General features: G+C 36.1%; 1 protein-coding gene across 1 annotated transcript in view; it reads left to right on the forward strand.

Annotated features, from left to right (window-relative positions):
• Window positions 1-13,430, forward strand: part of PTPRQ (protein tyrosine phosphatase receptor type Q) — a 242,407-nt gene that overhangs the window by 64,253 nt on the left and 164,724 nt on the right. The window contains exon 17 of the mRNA XM_003811662.4: window positions 2,300-2,420. Coding sequence (XP_003811710.3) covers window positions 2,300-2,420 — 121 coding nt within the window. The remainder of the gene's footprint in view (window positions 1-2,299; window positions 2,421-13,430) is intronic.

Genomic DNA, 13,430 nt, shown 5'->3' on the forward strand with positions numbered 1-13,430 from the left:
GTGAACATATATTTTGAGCAGGCAGAGGTTTTACCACTCAAGTCAATAATTCCAAAGTATGTTGTCCATCTGAATTACCTGGGCTGTTAAAAATATGCTTCCTCAAGGTAAAGTTCCATCTAAATTCTTGGCCAAGTCATATGATTTCTAAGGAACAGGGTAAAGAACAAGACTCCCTTGTTGAAAAATTACAGAAAATCGAGAATGGATAAAGATCTGAGAACATTTGCCTCTTTGGGAATTAGGAACTCCTTGCCCTCATGAAGCTCACGGTTAGAACAAGAGACCTAAATTTGACAAATGTGTGGACAAATAATTTTTATGATTTTTAATTACTGGTATAAATGTTCCCCCAAATTATTCACCAGGACAAAAGAAGGACCTAAGTTACTCTGGGGTGTGAGGTAAAGCGTAGCTGTGGAAGTTATGTCGAAGCTGTGACATGAAAATGAATAAAGAGGGAGGGTGAGAAATAGGAAAGATCATGCCAGGTAGAGGAGTGAGAGATTTGTGAAGTTCTCATGCCAGGTAGAGGAGTGACAGATTGTGAAGTTTCTTCTCAGCTACCTTGAGATGCTCTGAGATGACAAATTGAATGCACTGCAAAAGTTCTAATTTTTCTAGTTTCAATTTTGTTAGATTGTATTTTAGAATACATGTGCCAAAATATTTTAGAATACATATGCCAAAATGATTAAGACTTAGTCTGCTACAGTGGATGTACAGTGATTTTTTTTAGATAGACATGTTAATTACGTTTACTTAGCAATAAAATGTTTTACATTAAGTATAAAATATTCGGAGATCTACTGAAGGTTAGCTTTTAAAGACACCACGCTTTATCTGGTATTCCACATAAGCATCTTAAAGCATATTATAGAGTAGAAATGGTTAGTTGCAACATATTAGTTTCTAAGTTACTGCTATTTTTAATTGAAGTCCTTTTTGTAAACAATAAACAGATTTTACAAGGATGCTAGTAAAAATATTTATAGGTATTTGCTTTGACAAATGAAAGAGAATTTTCAGAGATAATTCTTATCTTGGGAAACAGACATCTCTAACTGATGTATACATTCCTGTGATAATCAATATTTGATAGCAACATTATTATAGTGCCAGTGAAACTAACAGAATGAAAATACCAAATACAGCTATCACTATTATTCCTTATAACTTGTCTCATAAACTTTCTGCTGCTCAATAAAATTTTTTTGGAAAATTATTGTTAGTTAAATAATGAAAACATGCACACATGGGAACACATACAACTATAGCTGAGATTATTCAGAGAAGTAAAAAAGAAAAAATATTGAAGTAAGTCAGGTAGCATTCTGTCCAAATTATTGGAAATAGTGATCTGTATATGAACTGTATTTCAATTGACATTGTTTAAAGATGTAAACAAATTCTCAGAATTTCTGTTAGCTACCTATGAATTCACATTCCGTGCATAACTGTAACAATGAACCAAATTTTAGTGTTTTCCTTTTTTACATGTAAAAAGTTGTATTCCATTATTCTAAGACATTACTGTGTTATTACACAGCAGCTGAGAAATGTCATTCTAAACGTTTTACCTAAATGGAAATATAAAGTTGGCTAACTATTTTGCAGTAATGTTTTTATTGCTTATTCAATGCCAAATAGCAAATGTATTTATATTTTACACTATTACAGCAGAGTTACAAGTAGATTCTAAACTATTTTCTTATTTACGTGCTACATTGGCATTTCCTTTGTAAACCATTCAATTTTGAAGACTGAGTGAACAGAGTTTGATATTATTTTACTTTTTAATGACACAACAGAGATTGAGGAATGTAGTTTTCATCATTTGTGAGGTCAGTCATTTTAACTGCTTTCTCAATGTTATGCTTATCACTTTCCCAACTTCTTGGATGTGTGATTTTTTTCCCACCTCTTTTTTATTGTCTAGGGATCTCTTTTACTGTATATTTATTCACCCTCAATAAAATTTTTATTTTTATTAGAGGATGACAGTTGACCAAGATGTACTTGAACAGTAGGTGAGTCACTGTGACATACCCCTTGTTCTTCTTTCTCATGAAATATTTTTTTCCATTGAATCACAGAAACAGATGTTCTAATACCACCATGCAAAATCTTCCTTTATCATCTCATTTTGAAAGTAAACAGTCTCTTGTGCTTCTGGAGAAAAGCACTGAACCTAATTCCTTTACCAGAAAGTTTATAATAAAAATTGTGTGCATTTCCATGTTAACTTTTTCTTATATATGTTTAATAAAACACATTATTCTATACCCTAACTTTACAGCTCCTGATTCTCCCCCTCAAGACTTCTCTGTAAAACAGTTGTCTGGTGTCACGGTGAAGTTGTCATGGCAACCACCCCTGGAGCCAAATGGAATTATCCTTTATTACACAGTTTATGTCTGGTAATAATTTTTTTTTTGGAAATAGTTCTGAGAACAGATATTAATCTGTAACATAATAGGAATGTAGTTTTTAGATTTCAGAATGTGGTGCTACATTAGGAACCTGATTATTAATAGGCTAGTTAATATGTTTTGATTAAGAAACAAGTTTATCCGTATTATGTAGTGGTTCAATCATGGTCAAATGAAATAATTTTGCAATTAAAACAAAAAATTATGTGTTATGCATAATTATACTAAATTCCTACTCTTAAAAGTCATTGACAAGTCAATTTGTATGAATGTAAGCATATACTTTTACACTTCTGAAGTTTTACACAAGTACTCTCATGTCACTGTCTTTCAAGTGTCCCTTGAGCAGAGTAATTTTAATAAACATTCAAAATAGCTATTTTTAAAGAAATCTGTTATTTAAGGTCAATTTTTAATTTGAAATGTAAACAATGTATTTCGTTTCTGATCACTGTTACCCTGATTACCTGTTTATCCTTCAATTGTGAAAAAGATGAAATCCAACATTGTATCTCATGTTAGTTAGCATGCTTATACTACTTCATGAGAACTTGGTAGATTGAAATCTTTACTTTGATGTAATGTAAATCCTCTTTAGATTCACCAATTAGGTAACACATTACCTAGTGGATTTCATATATTTCAACTCAGAAAATACAATTTACACAATACTTCATAAAACATAGCCATTTCCTTTTATATTTCTGAATTTGAAGGGCCAGCATTGAGGGAGATGCTATGATGTTTTAAAGAAGTCTCCTCTTCTTCTCTTTCCTAAGTTAAGATTTTTCTTTCCCTAATTCCCCTTTAACCCCTTTACATATTTCTCTTTAAGACTATATTTTTTGTTTTCTTTGTTGCCTGATTCCTAGTGACTTTGCCTAGTCGTGATGAAAGTGGGAGTGTCTTGACTCCCAGTTAGTGAAAAGGAAGCAGTGGGAAGAAGATTGCCATTCCTTTTCATTACCCTATTTATTTATTCACTCATTCATTCATTGAACAATATTGATAGAATACCTATATACTCATGAAGAAGACTCACATAAGACCGTTGCCCTCAAGGGTGTTGTATCTCTTATACTCCCAAGAGATAACTGGATTATATACCCACAAACAAGCAAACAAGGGAATGTTGGGGGAAGGAGGTCTACTTTTGATGGGATGCTTCAGGAAGTTCTCTTTGAAGAAGTGTCATTGAGCTGTGATCCAGTTGACAAGAAAGAGCTTCTTGCCATGTAAAAATCTACAGGGCAGAACTTTCAAGAAGGAGGGAATACCAACTGCACAAGCTCTGTGGGGAAACAAAACTTGTCACTTTGAAGACCAGAAAGGAGGTCAATGTTGCTGGGGATTAGAGAACCAGAGGAGGGTAACAGTGGGGACAGGAAATAAAGTTCAGGAGTCAAGCCATGGTAAGGATTTTGTTTTCATTTTAACTATAAAGGGAGTTCATAGATAATTTAAATCACTTTAGATTCCTTATAAAGAATGAATTGTCAGGGACAAAAGTGTTAGCAGGGATGCTAGGCTATTTTAGTAGTCTGGGAAAGAGATGGTAGTGGCAACAGAGGGGAGAAGTAGGTGGCTTTGAGCTACATTTGGGAAGAAAAACTAACAGGACTTGGTGATGGATTGGCTGTGCAGATAAGAAAAAGAGAAGAATCAAAGATGACTTCTAGATTTTTGAATCAAGTGTGGTTACTACTAGAATTTGATGGCATTGATTAAGTTAGAAAAAAATTTAAATGAAACAGATTAAGTGAGAATCAAGATTTTTCTGGCTGGGATTTTCAGCCCTGCATTATGAGAATAATTGTTTTCTTCTATACAGTGATCATGCTTCCCTTCCTAGAGCTTCCGTGTATATCTAGCATAATGCATAACACACCTAGACAGAAACACATGTGGTTGGATAGCATTTTAAGGGATGCTGTTCACCCAGTTTTTCTCTCTCTGGGTATGAACTCCATGTCAATGGGAGCCTCCTATTCTAGGAACTTAGCTATAACTTTAGTTGTCTATTTATAGTTCCAAAATGTCTAAAGGTACCAGGATTTGTTAGGAATAAGTAATGACAATGTACATTACACCACCTCTTAAGAATATAGCATGGCTCAAATTTTATATGCTACAATTCTGATGTCATATAGAACATGACCTTTTATTTTCTGTAACTGGTTATTTTTGCTTTTTGCAATGATGCTGGGGTTGATGAAAGCACTGATTTTAGATAAACTATTCATTTCTCATTCCCTCTGGGTTTAATTCGGTCTCTTTTGGGTAAATATTCAATCAATTCAAAGTTTAACTCTTCAATTGTACTTTTTCTCTCATCCTTCAAGAGGTATCCTTATCTCATTTTCTGAGGTAGTCTGGGTAGCCCAATGAAAGTGGGGTGAGGGAATCTCAAATCCGTGATATTGAAACAGAAAAAGTTCCCTTGTCCTGCTCTCGGGGCGTGCGACGGGGGTGTGTCTCAATTCTCTGGTGCCCCCCTGCTCAAACCTCTAGGGGGAGCATGCAGACGGGCAGGTTGTGGGGCTCCGACCCCATGGCAGGGTCTAGGGGTGAATGTTTACAGCTGAAACCCCAGTGGGCGTGTGTTACAGTATGCTCTTTTAGTTTAGCCATCCGTAGGGGGCTTGTGTTAGCTCAGTTAGACCCCCTGCCTTATCGCAAGGACAGAGGGCTTTCTGTATCCCGGGGTTTCTTGCCTTGGAGTACCAGAACTGGATCACACGTGGGCTTGGAGAGCACGATTTATTGAGTGGAGGTAACTCTCAGCAGAGGGGGGGAGCCAGAGGGAAATGGAGTGGGAAGATGGTTTTCCCCTGGAGTCGGGCCACTCAGCAGCGACTCTCCTCCGTCCTCACCCGCCAAACTGTGCGTTGTTCCGCTGGTTGATGGCCTGCTGGCCTGCGGCGTCTGTCAGTGTGTGCTGTTAGGCCGCTGCATTCCTCTCGATGTCCAGCCGTTGTGTCTTACGCCAACGTGTTCCTGTCAATGTCCAGCCGCTTGTGTGTGTGCCCGTTAGGGTCTTGGGATTTTTATAGGCACAGGATGGGGGCGTGGTGGGCCAGGGTGGTGTTGGGAAATGCAACATTTAGGCGGGAAAACAGAAATGCCTGTCCTCATCTAGGTCCCTGGGCACAAACAAGCCCGGGTGTGGGGCCCTAGGCAGAGACCCGCCCTTCTCTACCCAGCACTTCCCTGCCCCCACTCCCATATCAATATTGTGAGAGACGTCACCTGACCTTTTTATGGAATCATTCTGGCACAAACTTGCAGTCACGGCTTCCAGTTTCAAGGTTCCTATTTTCTGTTTTATCCTTGGTCCAACCTCAAGGCTTATTCTAGTCCCCTGGTTCCCTAGCATGTCTGTGTTGAACCTCAGGTAGCTAGATACTCCCAGCTGATTTCTCTGCACCAATCTACAGTGTGAAGGATTTGAGAAAGGTACTTCCACACCCTGCTGTAGCTCTGGATGATCTGCTAGAGGAGCCCTTACGTCTTGCTCGACACAGAGATTTTCTAAGCGGCTTGTCATGTTTATCTCCATCCTGAGAAAAAAGAAAGTCTTCTTTACACTGGGATTTCTCTCCCAAATCTATTCAGGTGTTGTCACCACTTAATCCTTACCCTAAGATCATGGGACACTCCAGTGTGATGGCTTTGCCCTTTTATTTCTCTCACTCTTTTTTTCGTAGTGCAAAATTTTTCCTTTTATCTTTCTTTTGACTGATGGAAATTTCCTTCTTCCGTATACTCTTTCCTTTCTACACCTCAAAGGTCTTAATTTAATTATAACTACTTAATTGTAAAACTCTGTGGTCGCAAATAATCCAGGATTGACTCTTGATGTGTAAATGGAACGTAGAAAACACTTTTCCCTCAGTAAAACTTGGCTTTATTTTACACACACACACACACACACACACTCTCTCTCTCTCTGCTTTAAAATTTAGTTTGTTCATTGCGGTATTTAAAAGAGACTATTACCTGGCACATAATTGAAACTTAATATTTGTTCAATGGATGAATGAATGAAGAGTATGTTTTAAGTTAGAAACTGTATATATATATAAAAATATATATTATACAAATATATTATATATAGTATAATATATATAATATATATTATATTATATATATTATTTGTATATATATTATACAAATTTTTTTATATATTTGTATATTTTGTATACAAAATATATATTTGTATAATATATATTTTTATATATGACATATATGCAATATAAGTATATGTATATATTATATATGATTATATTACATTAGGTATTATATAATTATTACATATTATTATATATAATTGTTATATATATTTTTTCTCATTGTATTTCTGCAATAAGAATAGTGATGCTTTTTCAGATAATGGATGACTCCGTGGAAAAGAGTAAGATTACATAAAGATAGAACAAAAAAGGATAGACCTTAACATATTCAAGAATATTATCTATAATATATATGTAATATATATAATTAAATATACACATATATTTAAATTTTCAGCATCGTCTTACTAAGATGCTTGCTGGAAGCTTTATGCTTTAGTATCTTACTAACATACTTTAGTGTCTTACTAACATCCTTAGTTGGAAATAGCCCTGTAAGGTATAGTAAGTGTAGCGAAGGGAATGGTCATAATTCTGGATTCCTTCATTAGTGATCACTAATCTTTTTTGGGGACTCTTACCATAATCAGTTTTGGGGAGAGGAGGCAGGTATCACAATGTAATACACATGGGTTTTTAGTCAGTGAGACATGGGTTTGAATCTTGGCTCTGACACTCAGTTATCTTTGGTTCCTGTAAAGTACTTAATAATTGGTAGCTATCATTGTTAGCAGGATTCCTGTTTCAGGAGTCCATAGTTCTCTCATAATTCTCAGTTGCCATTATTTCAGCTGCTCCAATAATTACCAAATTCTTGTAAAAAACATTTATTTGAATATTTCCTTTTTTTTTTTTTTTGAGAGGGGTCTCGCTCTGTTGCCCAGGCTGGAGAGCAATGGCGCCATCTTGGCTCACTGCAACCTCTGCCTCCTGGGTTCAAGTGATTCTCCTGCCTCAGCCTCCCGAGTAGCTGGGATTACAGGTGCCCATTACCACACCTAGCTAATTTATTTTTATTTCTTTTTATTTTTCACTAGAGATGGGGTTTTGCCATGTTGGCCAGGCTGGTCTTGAACTCCTGACCTCAGGTGATCCTCCTGTCTCAGCCTCCCAAAGTGCTGGGATTACAGGCGTGAGCCACTACACCTGACTGAATATTTCTTTTTTTTTTTTTTTGAGTGTGTCTTCAAAATGCAGGCTGCCTATTACATTTATTATATTGGGTAACTTTTTTCTTTATCATGAATATTTCTTGACAAAATAACTCATGAGGGTTAATGTGTAACCATTTTATATCCATTACTGTATGAGTCACATTTGATTTGTAGATGGTATGTTCAGAAATCTGTTTTAATCCATTGCATTTTAAAATGATTTTTCCTTCTGAAGTTTGCTTTGCAAAATAACTTTTATCATCCATCAAGATGGTAAACTAGCATTTCCCCCCTGCAGTTATTGATAAATAACACGTATTTTTCAAATGATACACAGTCCTTGAATTCCTAGGGCAACCACCATTAAATAAATGGATTTCTATTGGAGCACTGTAAGCTTATTGTTTTAATACATTTTGAATTGAGGCATGATGTTCCAGTAGAACTTATTTATTTACTATTTTCTTGAATTCAACTCGTAATTGTTTAGCACTTTTACTTTTAGATGGGTCAGTAAAATTTAACAGTAGTTTTCTTCTTTCTTTAGGAAACTTCTAAGAGAATATACCCTCTATAGCTAAAAGACTGAGGACTGAAAGTGATGCTGAAAGTTCTAACTTATATACAAATCTTGACTCTGAAATGTTTCTCAATTTTCTTAGTAGTAATTATGAGAGGTAATTCTGAAACAGTCTGACAAATGTTTATTAAACTCTGTGGGGAGATATATAACATACAGCACCTTAAAACGATTGACGACTTATTGCAGATAAGATATGCCCATGTGAAATAATTGAAAAACACTTGCCAAAGAATATATGAGGAAGTCAAGATAATTCTAATGCAGCTCTTTATTAAATATCACTGGTCAAATAATTCCCTCAGTAACATAAAAGATTACCTTTGTAAATGGACTTCTGAATCCTAAAAAAGTATACCTACTCTAGTTTCTCCAAGTTTTCTAAAAGATTTTCACCGTGTTAAAAATGACCTCATGGTTACTGCATATAATATAGATCAATCATCAGAATGGGAAGGGGGCCATTTCAGATTTTCTGAAGTTATATCCATTTTGGAGTGAAAGTGGTAAAGATAGATTTGTGAATTAGGAGAGCATCTCAGTGGAGGCAGTGTATGAAGGCAGCAGGAATGACTGTCAAGAGTTTGACAAGTAGCATTATAGACATGGAGTACTGAGGTTAAGTTGGGAAGATGAAAGAAAGAAATACAGATAGATGGAGCGGTAGAGCATATGAATGCTCTTTAGGGCTTAATATGAGGTTTCTAGTGGGATGACCAGTGTTCTGACCAATGTTCTCTCTCAACTCTTTCCTGATAGTCATTTTTCTGAATCACTCTGAAGCTTGAGTGCCAAGGTCAAACCCATGGCTACTCATGATTTGCAAGTGGGTCATAAATTTAGAATTGATTGTCAGTGTTAAAAAAATGAGTAGATCTCTTGTAAACCTTCAATTTCCTTTGTTTCTTATAAAAATCAGAACACTTTTGCCATATTTCCTGTGGCAAAAAAAAATCAGCAGAGTTGAATGGTGGCTGTCTTTTATTTGAAGCATTTGCTTAGTTGTTTACCGTGGTTCCCATCACACCCTCTTATTTCATTTTAACTGAAAGAAAATTTTGTAGGTACATAGTAGGTTTATATATTTATGGGGTACATGAGATACTTTGATACAAGCATGTAACAAGTAATAACAACATCATGGAAAATGGGGTATCCATCCCCTCAAGCATTTGTCCTTAGTGTTATAAACAATCCAATTTTACTCTTTTAGTTATTTTATAATGTACAATTAATTATTATTTATTATAATCACCCTGTTGCACTGTCAAATACTAGATCATATTCATTCTTTCTATTTTTTTATACCCATTAACCATCCCCGCTTTCCCCACCCCTCCTCACTACCCTTCCCAACTTCTGGTAACCATGCTTCTACTGTCTATCTCTATAAATTCAATTGTTTTGATATTTAGCATCCACAAATAAATGAGAACATGTGAAGTTTGTCATTTGTGCCTGACTTATTTGACTTAACACAATGACCATGATGGCATCTCATTCTTTTTTATTGCTGCATAGTACTCCATTGCGTATAGATGTACCACATTTTCTTTATCGAGTCAACCATTGATGGACATTTTGGTTGCTTCCAAATCTTGGCTATTGTGAAGAGTACTGCAACAAACATGTAAGTGCAGATATCTCTTCCATATACTGATTTCCTTTCTTTTGGCTATATACCCAGCAGTAGGATTGCTAGATTTTACATTAGCTCTATTTTTAGTTTTTTGAGGACCTTCCAAACTGTTCTCCGTAGTGATTTTACTAATTTGTATTCCCACCAACAGTGTACAAGGGTTCCCTTTTCTTCACATTCTCTCCAACATTTGTTATTGCCTGTCTTTTGGAGAAGAGCTATTTTAACTGGGGTGAGATGGTATCTCACTGTAGTTTTGATTTGCATTTCTCTGATGATCAATGATGTTGAGCACCTTTTCATAAGCCCCCTTGACATCTGTATGTCATCTTTTGAGAAATGTCTATTCAAATATTTTGTCCATTTTTGATTGGATTGTTAGTTCTTTTTCCTGTAGAGTTGTTTGAGCTGCTTATGCATTCTGGTTATTAATCCCTTGTCAGATTGATAGTTTGCAAATATTTTCTCCTATTCTGTGGGTTGTCTTTTCTCTTTGTTGATTGTTTTCTTTGCTGTACAGAAGCTCTTTAACTAGTTGTGATCCTGTTTGTCCGTTTTTGCTTTGGTTGCCTATGCTTGTGGGGTATTACTCAAGAAATTTTCACCCAGATCAATATCCTGGAGATTTTACCCAATGCAATAGTTTCATAGTTTGAGGTCTTAGATTTAAGTCTTTAATCCATTTTGATTTAATTTTTGTATATGGTGAAAGATGGAGGTAAAGTTTCATTCTTCTGCATATGGATATCCAGTTTTCCCAGCACCATTTATTGAAGAGACTGTCCTTTATCCAATGTATGTTCTTGGCATCTTTAGCAAGAATGAGTTCATCGTAGGTATGTGAACTTGTTTCTGCGTTCTCTATTCTGTTCCATTGGTCTATGTGTCTGTTTTTATGCCAGTACCATACTATTTTGGTTACTATAACTCTGTAGTATAATTTGAAGTCAGATAATGCGATTCCTCCAGTTTTTTCTTTTTGCTTAGGATAGCTTTGTTATTCTGGGTCTTTCATGGTTCCATATAAATTTTAGGATATTTTTTCTATTTCTGTGAAGAATGTCTTTGATATTTTGACAGAGATTGCATTGCATCTGTAGATTGCTTTGGGTAGTATAGATAGGATATTTTAATAATAGTGATTCTTCCACCCCATGACATCGAATAGCTTTCCATTTTTTGGTGTCCTCTTCACTTTTTTTCATCAATGTTTTATAGTTTTTATTATAGAGAACTTTTACTTCCTGCCACCAAACCTTATTTTAAACGAAACTTTTTAGTCATTTATTTTACTTGTCTGAATCTTGAGTTATTAACTGTTGATTTAGGCAATCTTCTTATCAAGTTTTTGAAATGCAGAACACAGAGAGTTTGTGATTTCTTTGCATGTCAGACTTAGGGAACAAAATGTCTCAGAAAGCTGAAGGAACTGAATCAAGAATAGTGCTATTAACTTAAAAATCTCACAATCTAAAAATTTAGAAAGGAGACTTTATTTCTTTTAAAGGATGACAGCCTTTAAGGTGGCCATCTCTCAGACTGGGAAGTGTGCCTCCAGCAAAGACTGGAGTTGGGCACTTTGAAGGAGGAGGGATCGGGGTAGGAGCTTTATGCGGAAAGGGTTAGCTAAACATACATATTTAACCTGCTACAGGAGGAGCTATGAATATTCAGGAAGGTGGTCCTGACACATGTGTATTGAACAAACATGTATGTAACAAATGATCCATGTTCACTTTGGGGTTGAGACTTCACATTTAAATGTATTACGATTAGGTCCTATACATCAAATGATTTTTTCAGTACACAAAGTCATTCAAGTGCACAGCCTCTGTAAATTAGCCAGAACCAGTCCATGGTCAGTGGTCTTATCAGGAGAAAGTTACTGAAATCAGTATCTTGTCCAATCAAAGCTGTAATTATGGCTTGTGGAACAGGGGGTCAGTTAGTCTCTGTCTGATGGTGAGCTACAATTGTTTTAATATTGCTTATCTTGAGGCCAGTGCTTGTTTAACTGCTAGAGAAAAATAAAACCTATGGCAGTTAGAGCATAGGTTAAGTGTGTGTTTTGGGTGGGGATTGGCGGGGGGATACATGTCTTAACCCTTGCCTGACATGGCCATATGTCATGTTTATAATTTGGTATCTTATTGTCATGAAGAGTCTGTTCTCTCAGCCTCGTGGTCTCTATTTCATATGGTTTGGTTGTGTCCCCACCCAACTCTCATCTCATGTTGAATTGTATCTCCCATAATTTCCACATGTTGTTGGAGGGACTGGTAGGAGATAATTGAATCCTGTGGCGGTTTCCCCCATATGGTTCTCATGGTAGTGAATAAGTCTCATCAGACCTGATGGTTTTTTTTTTTTTGTATTTTATGTCTTTAATCACATATTACTTTTAATACAATTTTTGAAAATTATACTTTAAGTTTTAGGGTACATGTGCACAACGTGCAGGTTTGTTACATATCTATACATGTGCCATGTTGGTGTGCGGTACCCATTAACTCACCATTTAACATTAGGTATATCTCCTAATGCTATCCCTCCCCCCTCCCCCCACCCCACAACAGGCCCCGGTGTGTGATGTTCCCCTTCCTGTGTCCATGTGTTCTCATTGTTCAATTCCCACCTATGAGTGAGAACATGCAGTGTTTGGTTTTTTGTCCTTGTGATAGTTTGCTGAGAATGATGGTTTCCAGCTTCATCCATGTCCCTACAAAGGACATGAACTCATCATTTTTTATGGCTGCATAGTATTCCGTGGTGTATATGTGCCACATTTTCTTAATCCAGTCTATCATTGTTGGACATTTGGCTTGGTTCCAAGTCTTTGTTGTTGTGAATAGTGCCACAATAAACATACGTGTGCATGTGTCTTTATAGCAGCGTGTTTTATAATCCTTTGGGTATATATCCAGTAATGGGATGGCTGGGTCAAATGGTATTTCTAGTTCTAGATCCCCGAGGAATCGCCACACTGACTTCCACAATGGTTGAACTAGTTTACAGTCCCACCAGCAATGTAAAAGTGTTCCTATTTCTCCACATCCTCTCCATCATCTGTTGTTTCCTGACTTTTTAATGATCACCATTCTAACTGGTGTGAGATGGTATCTCATTGTGGTTTTGATTTGCATTTCTCTGATGGCCAGTGATGATGAGCATTTTTTCATGTGTCTTTTGGCTGCATAAATGTCTTCTTTTGAGAAGTGTCTGTTCATATCCTTTGCCCACGTTTTGATGGGGTTGTTTGTTTTTTTCTTGTAAATTTTGTTTGAGTTCTTTGTAGATTCTGGATATTAGCCCTTTGTCAGATGAATACATTGCAAAAATTTTCTCCCATTCTGAAGGTTGCCTGTTCACTCTGATGGTAGTTTCTTTTGCTGTGCAGAAGCTCTTTAGTTTAATTAGATCCCATTTGTCAATTTTGGCTTTGGTTGCCATTGCTTTTTGTGTTTTAGACATGAAGTCCTTGCCCATGCCTAT

The sequence above is a fragment of the Pan paniscus genome, chromosome 10, assembly GCF_029289425.2.
Source record: "Pan paniscus chromosome 10, NHGRI_mPanPan1-v2.0_pri, whole genome shotgun sequence".
Classification (NCBI taxonomy): Eukaryota; Metazoa; Chordata; class Mammalia; order Primates; family Hominidae; genus Pan; species Pan paniscus.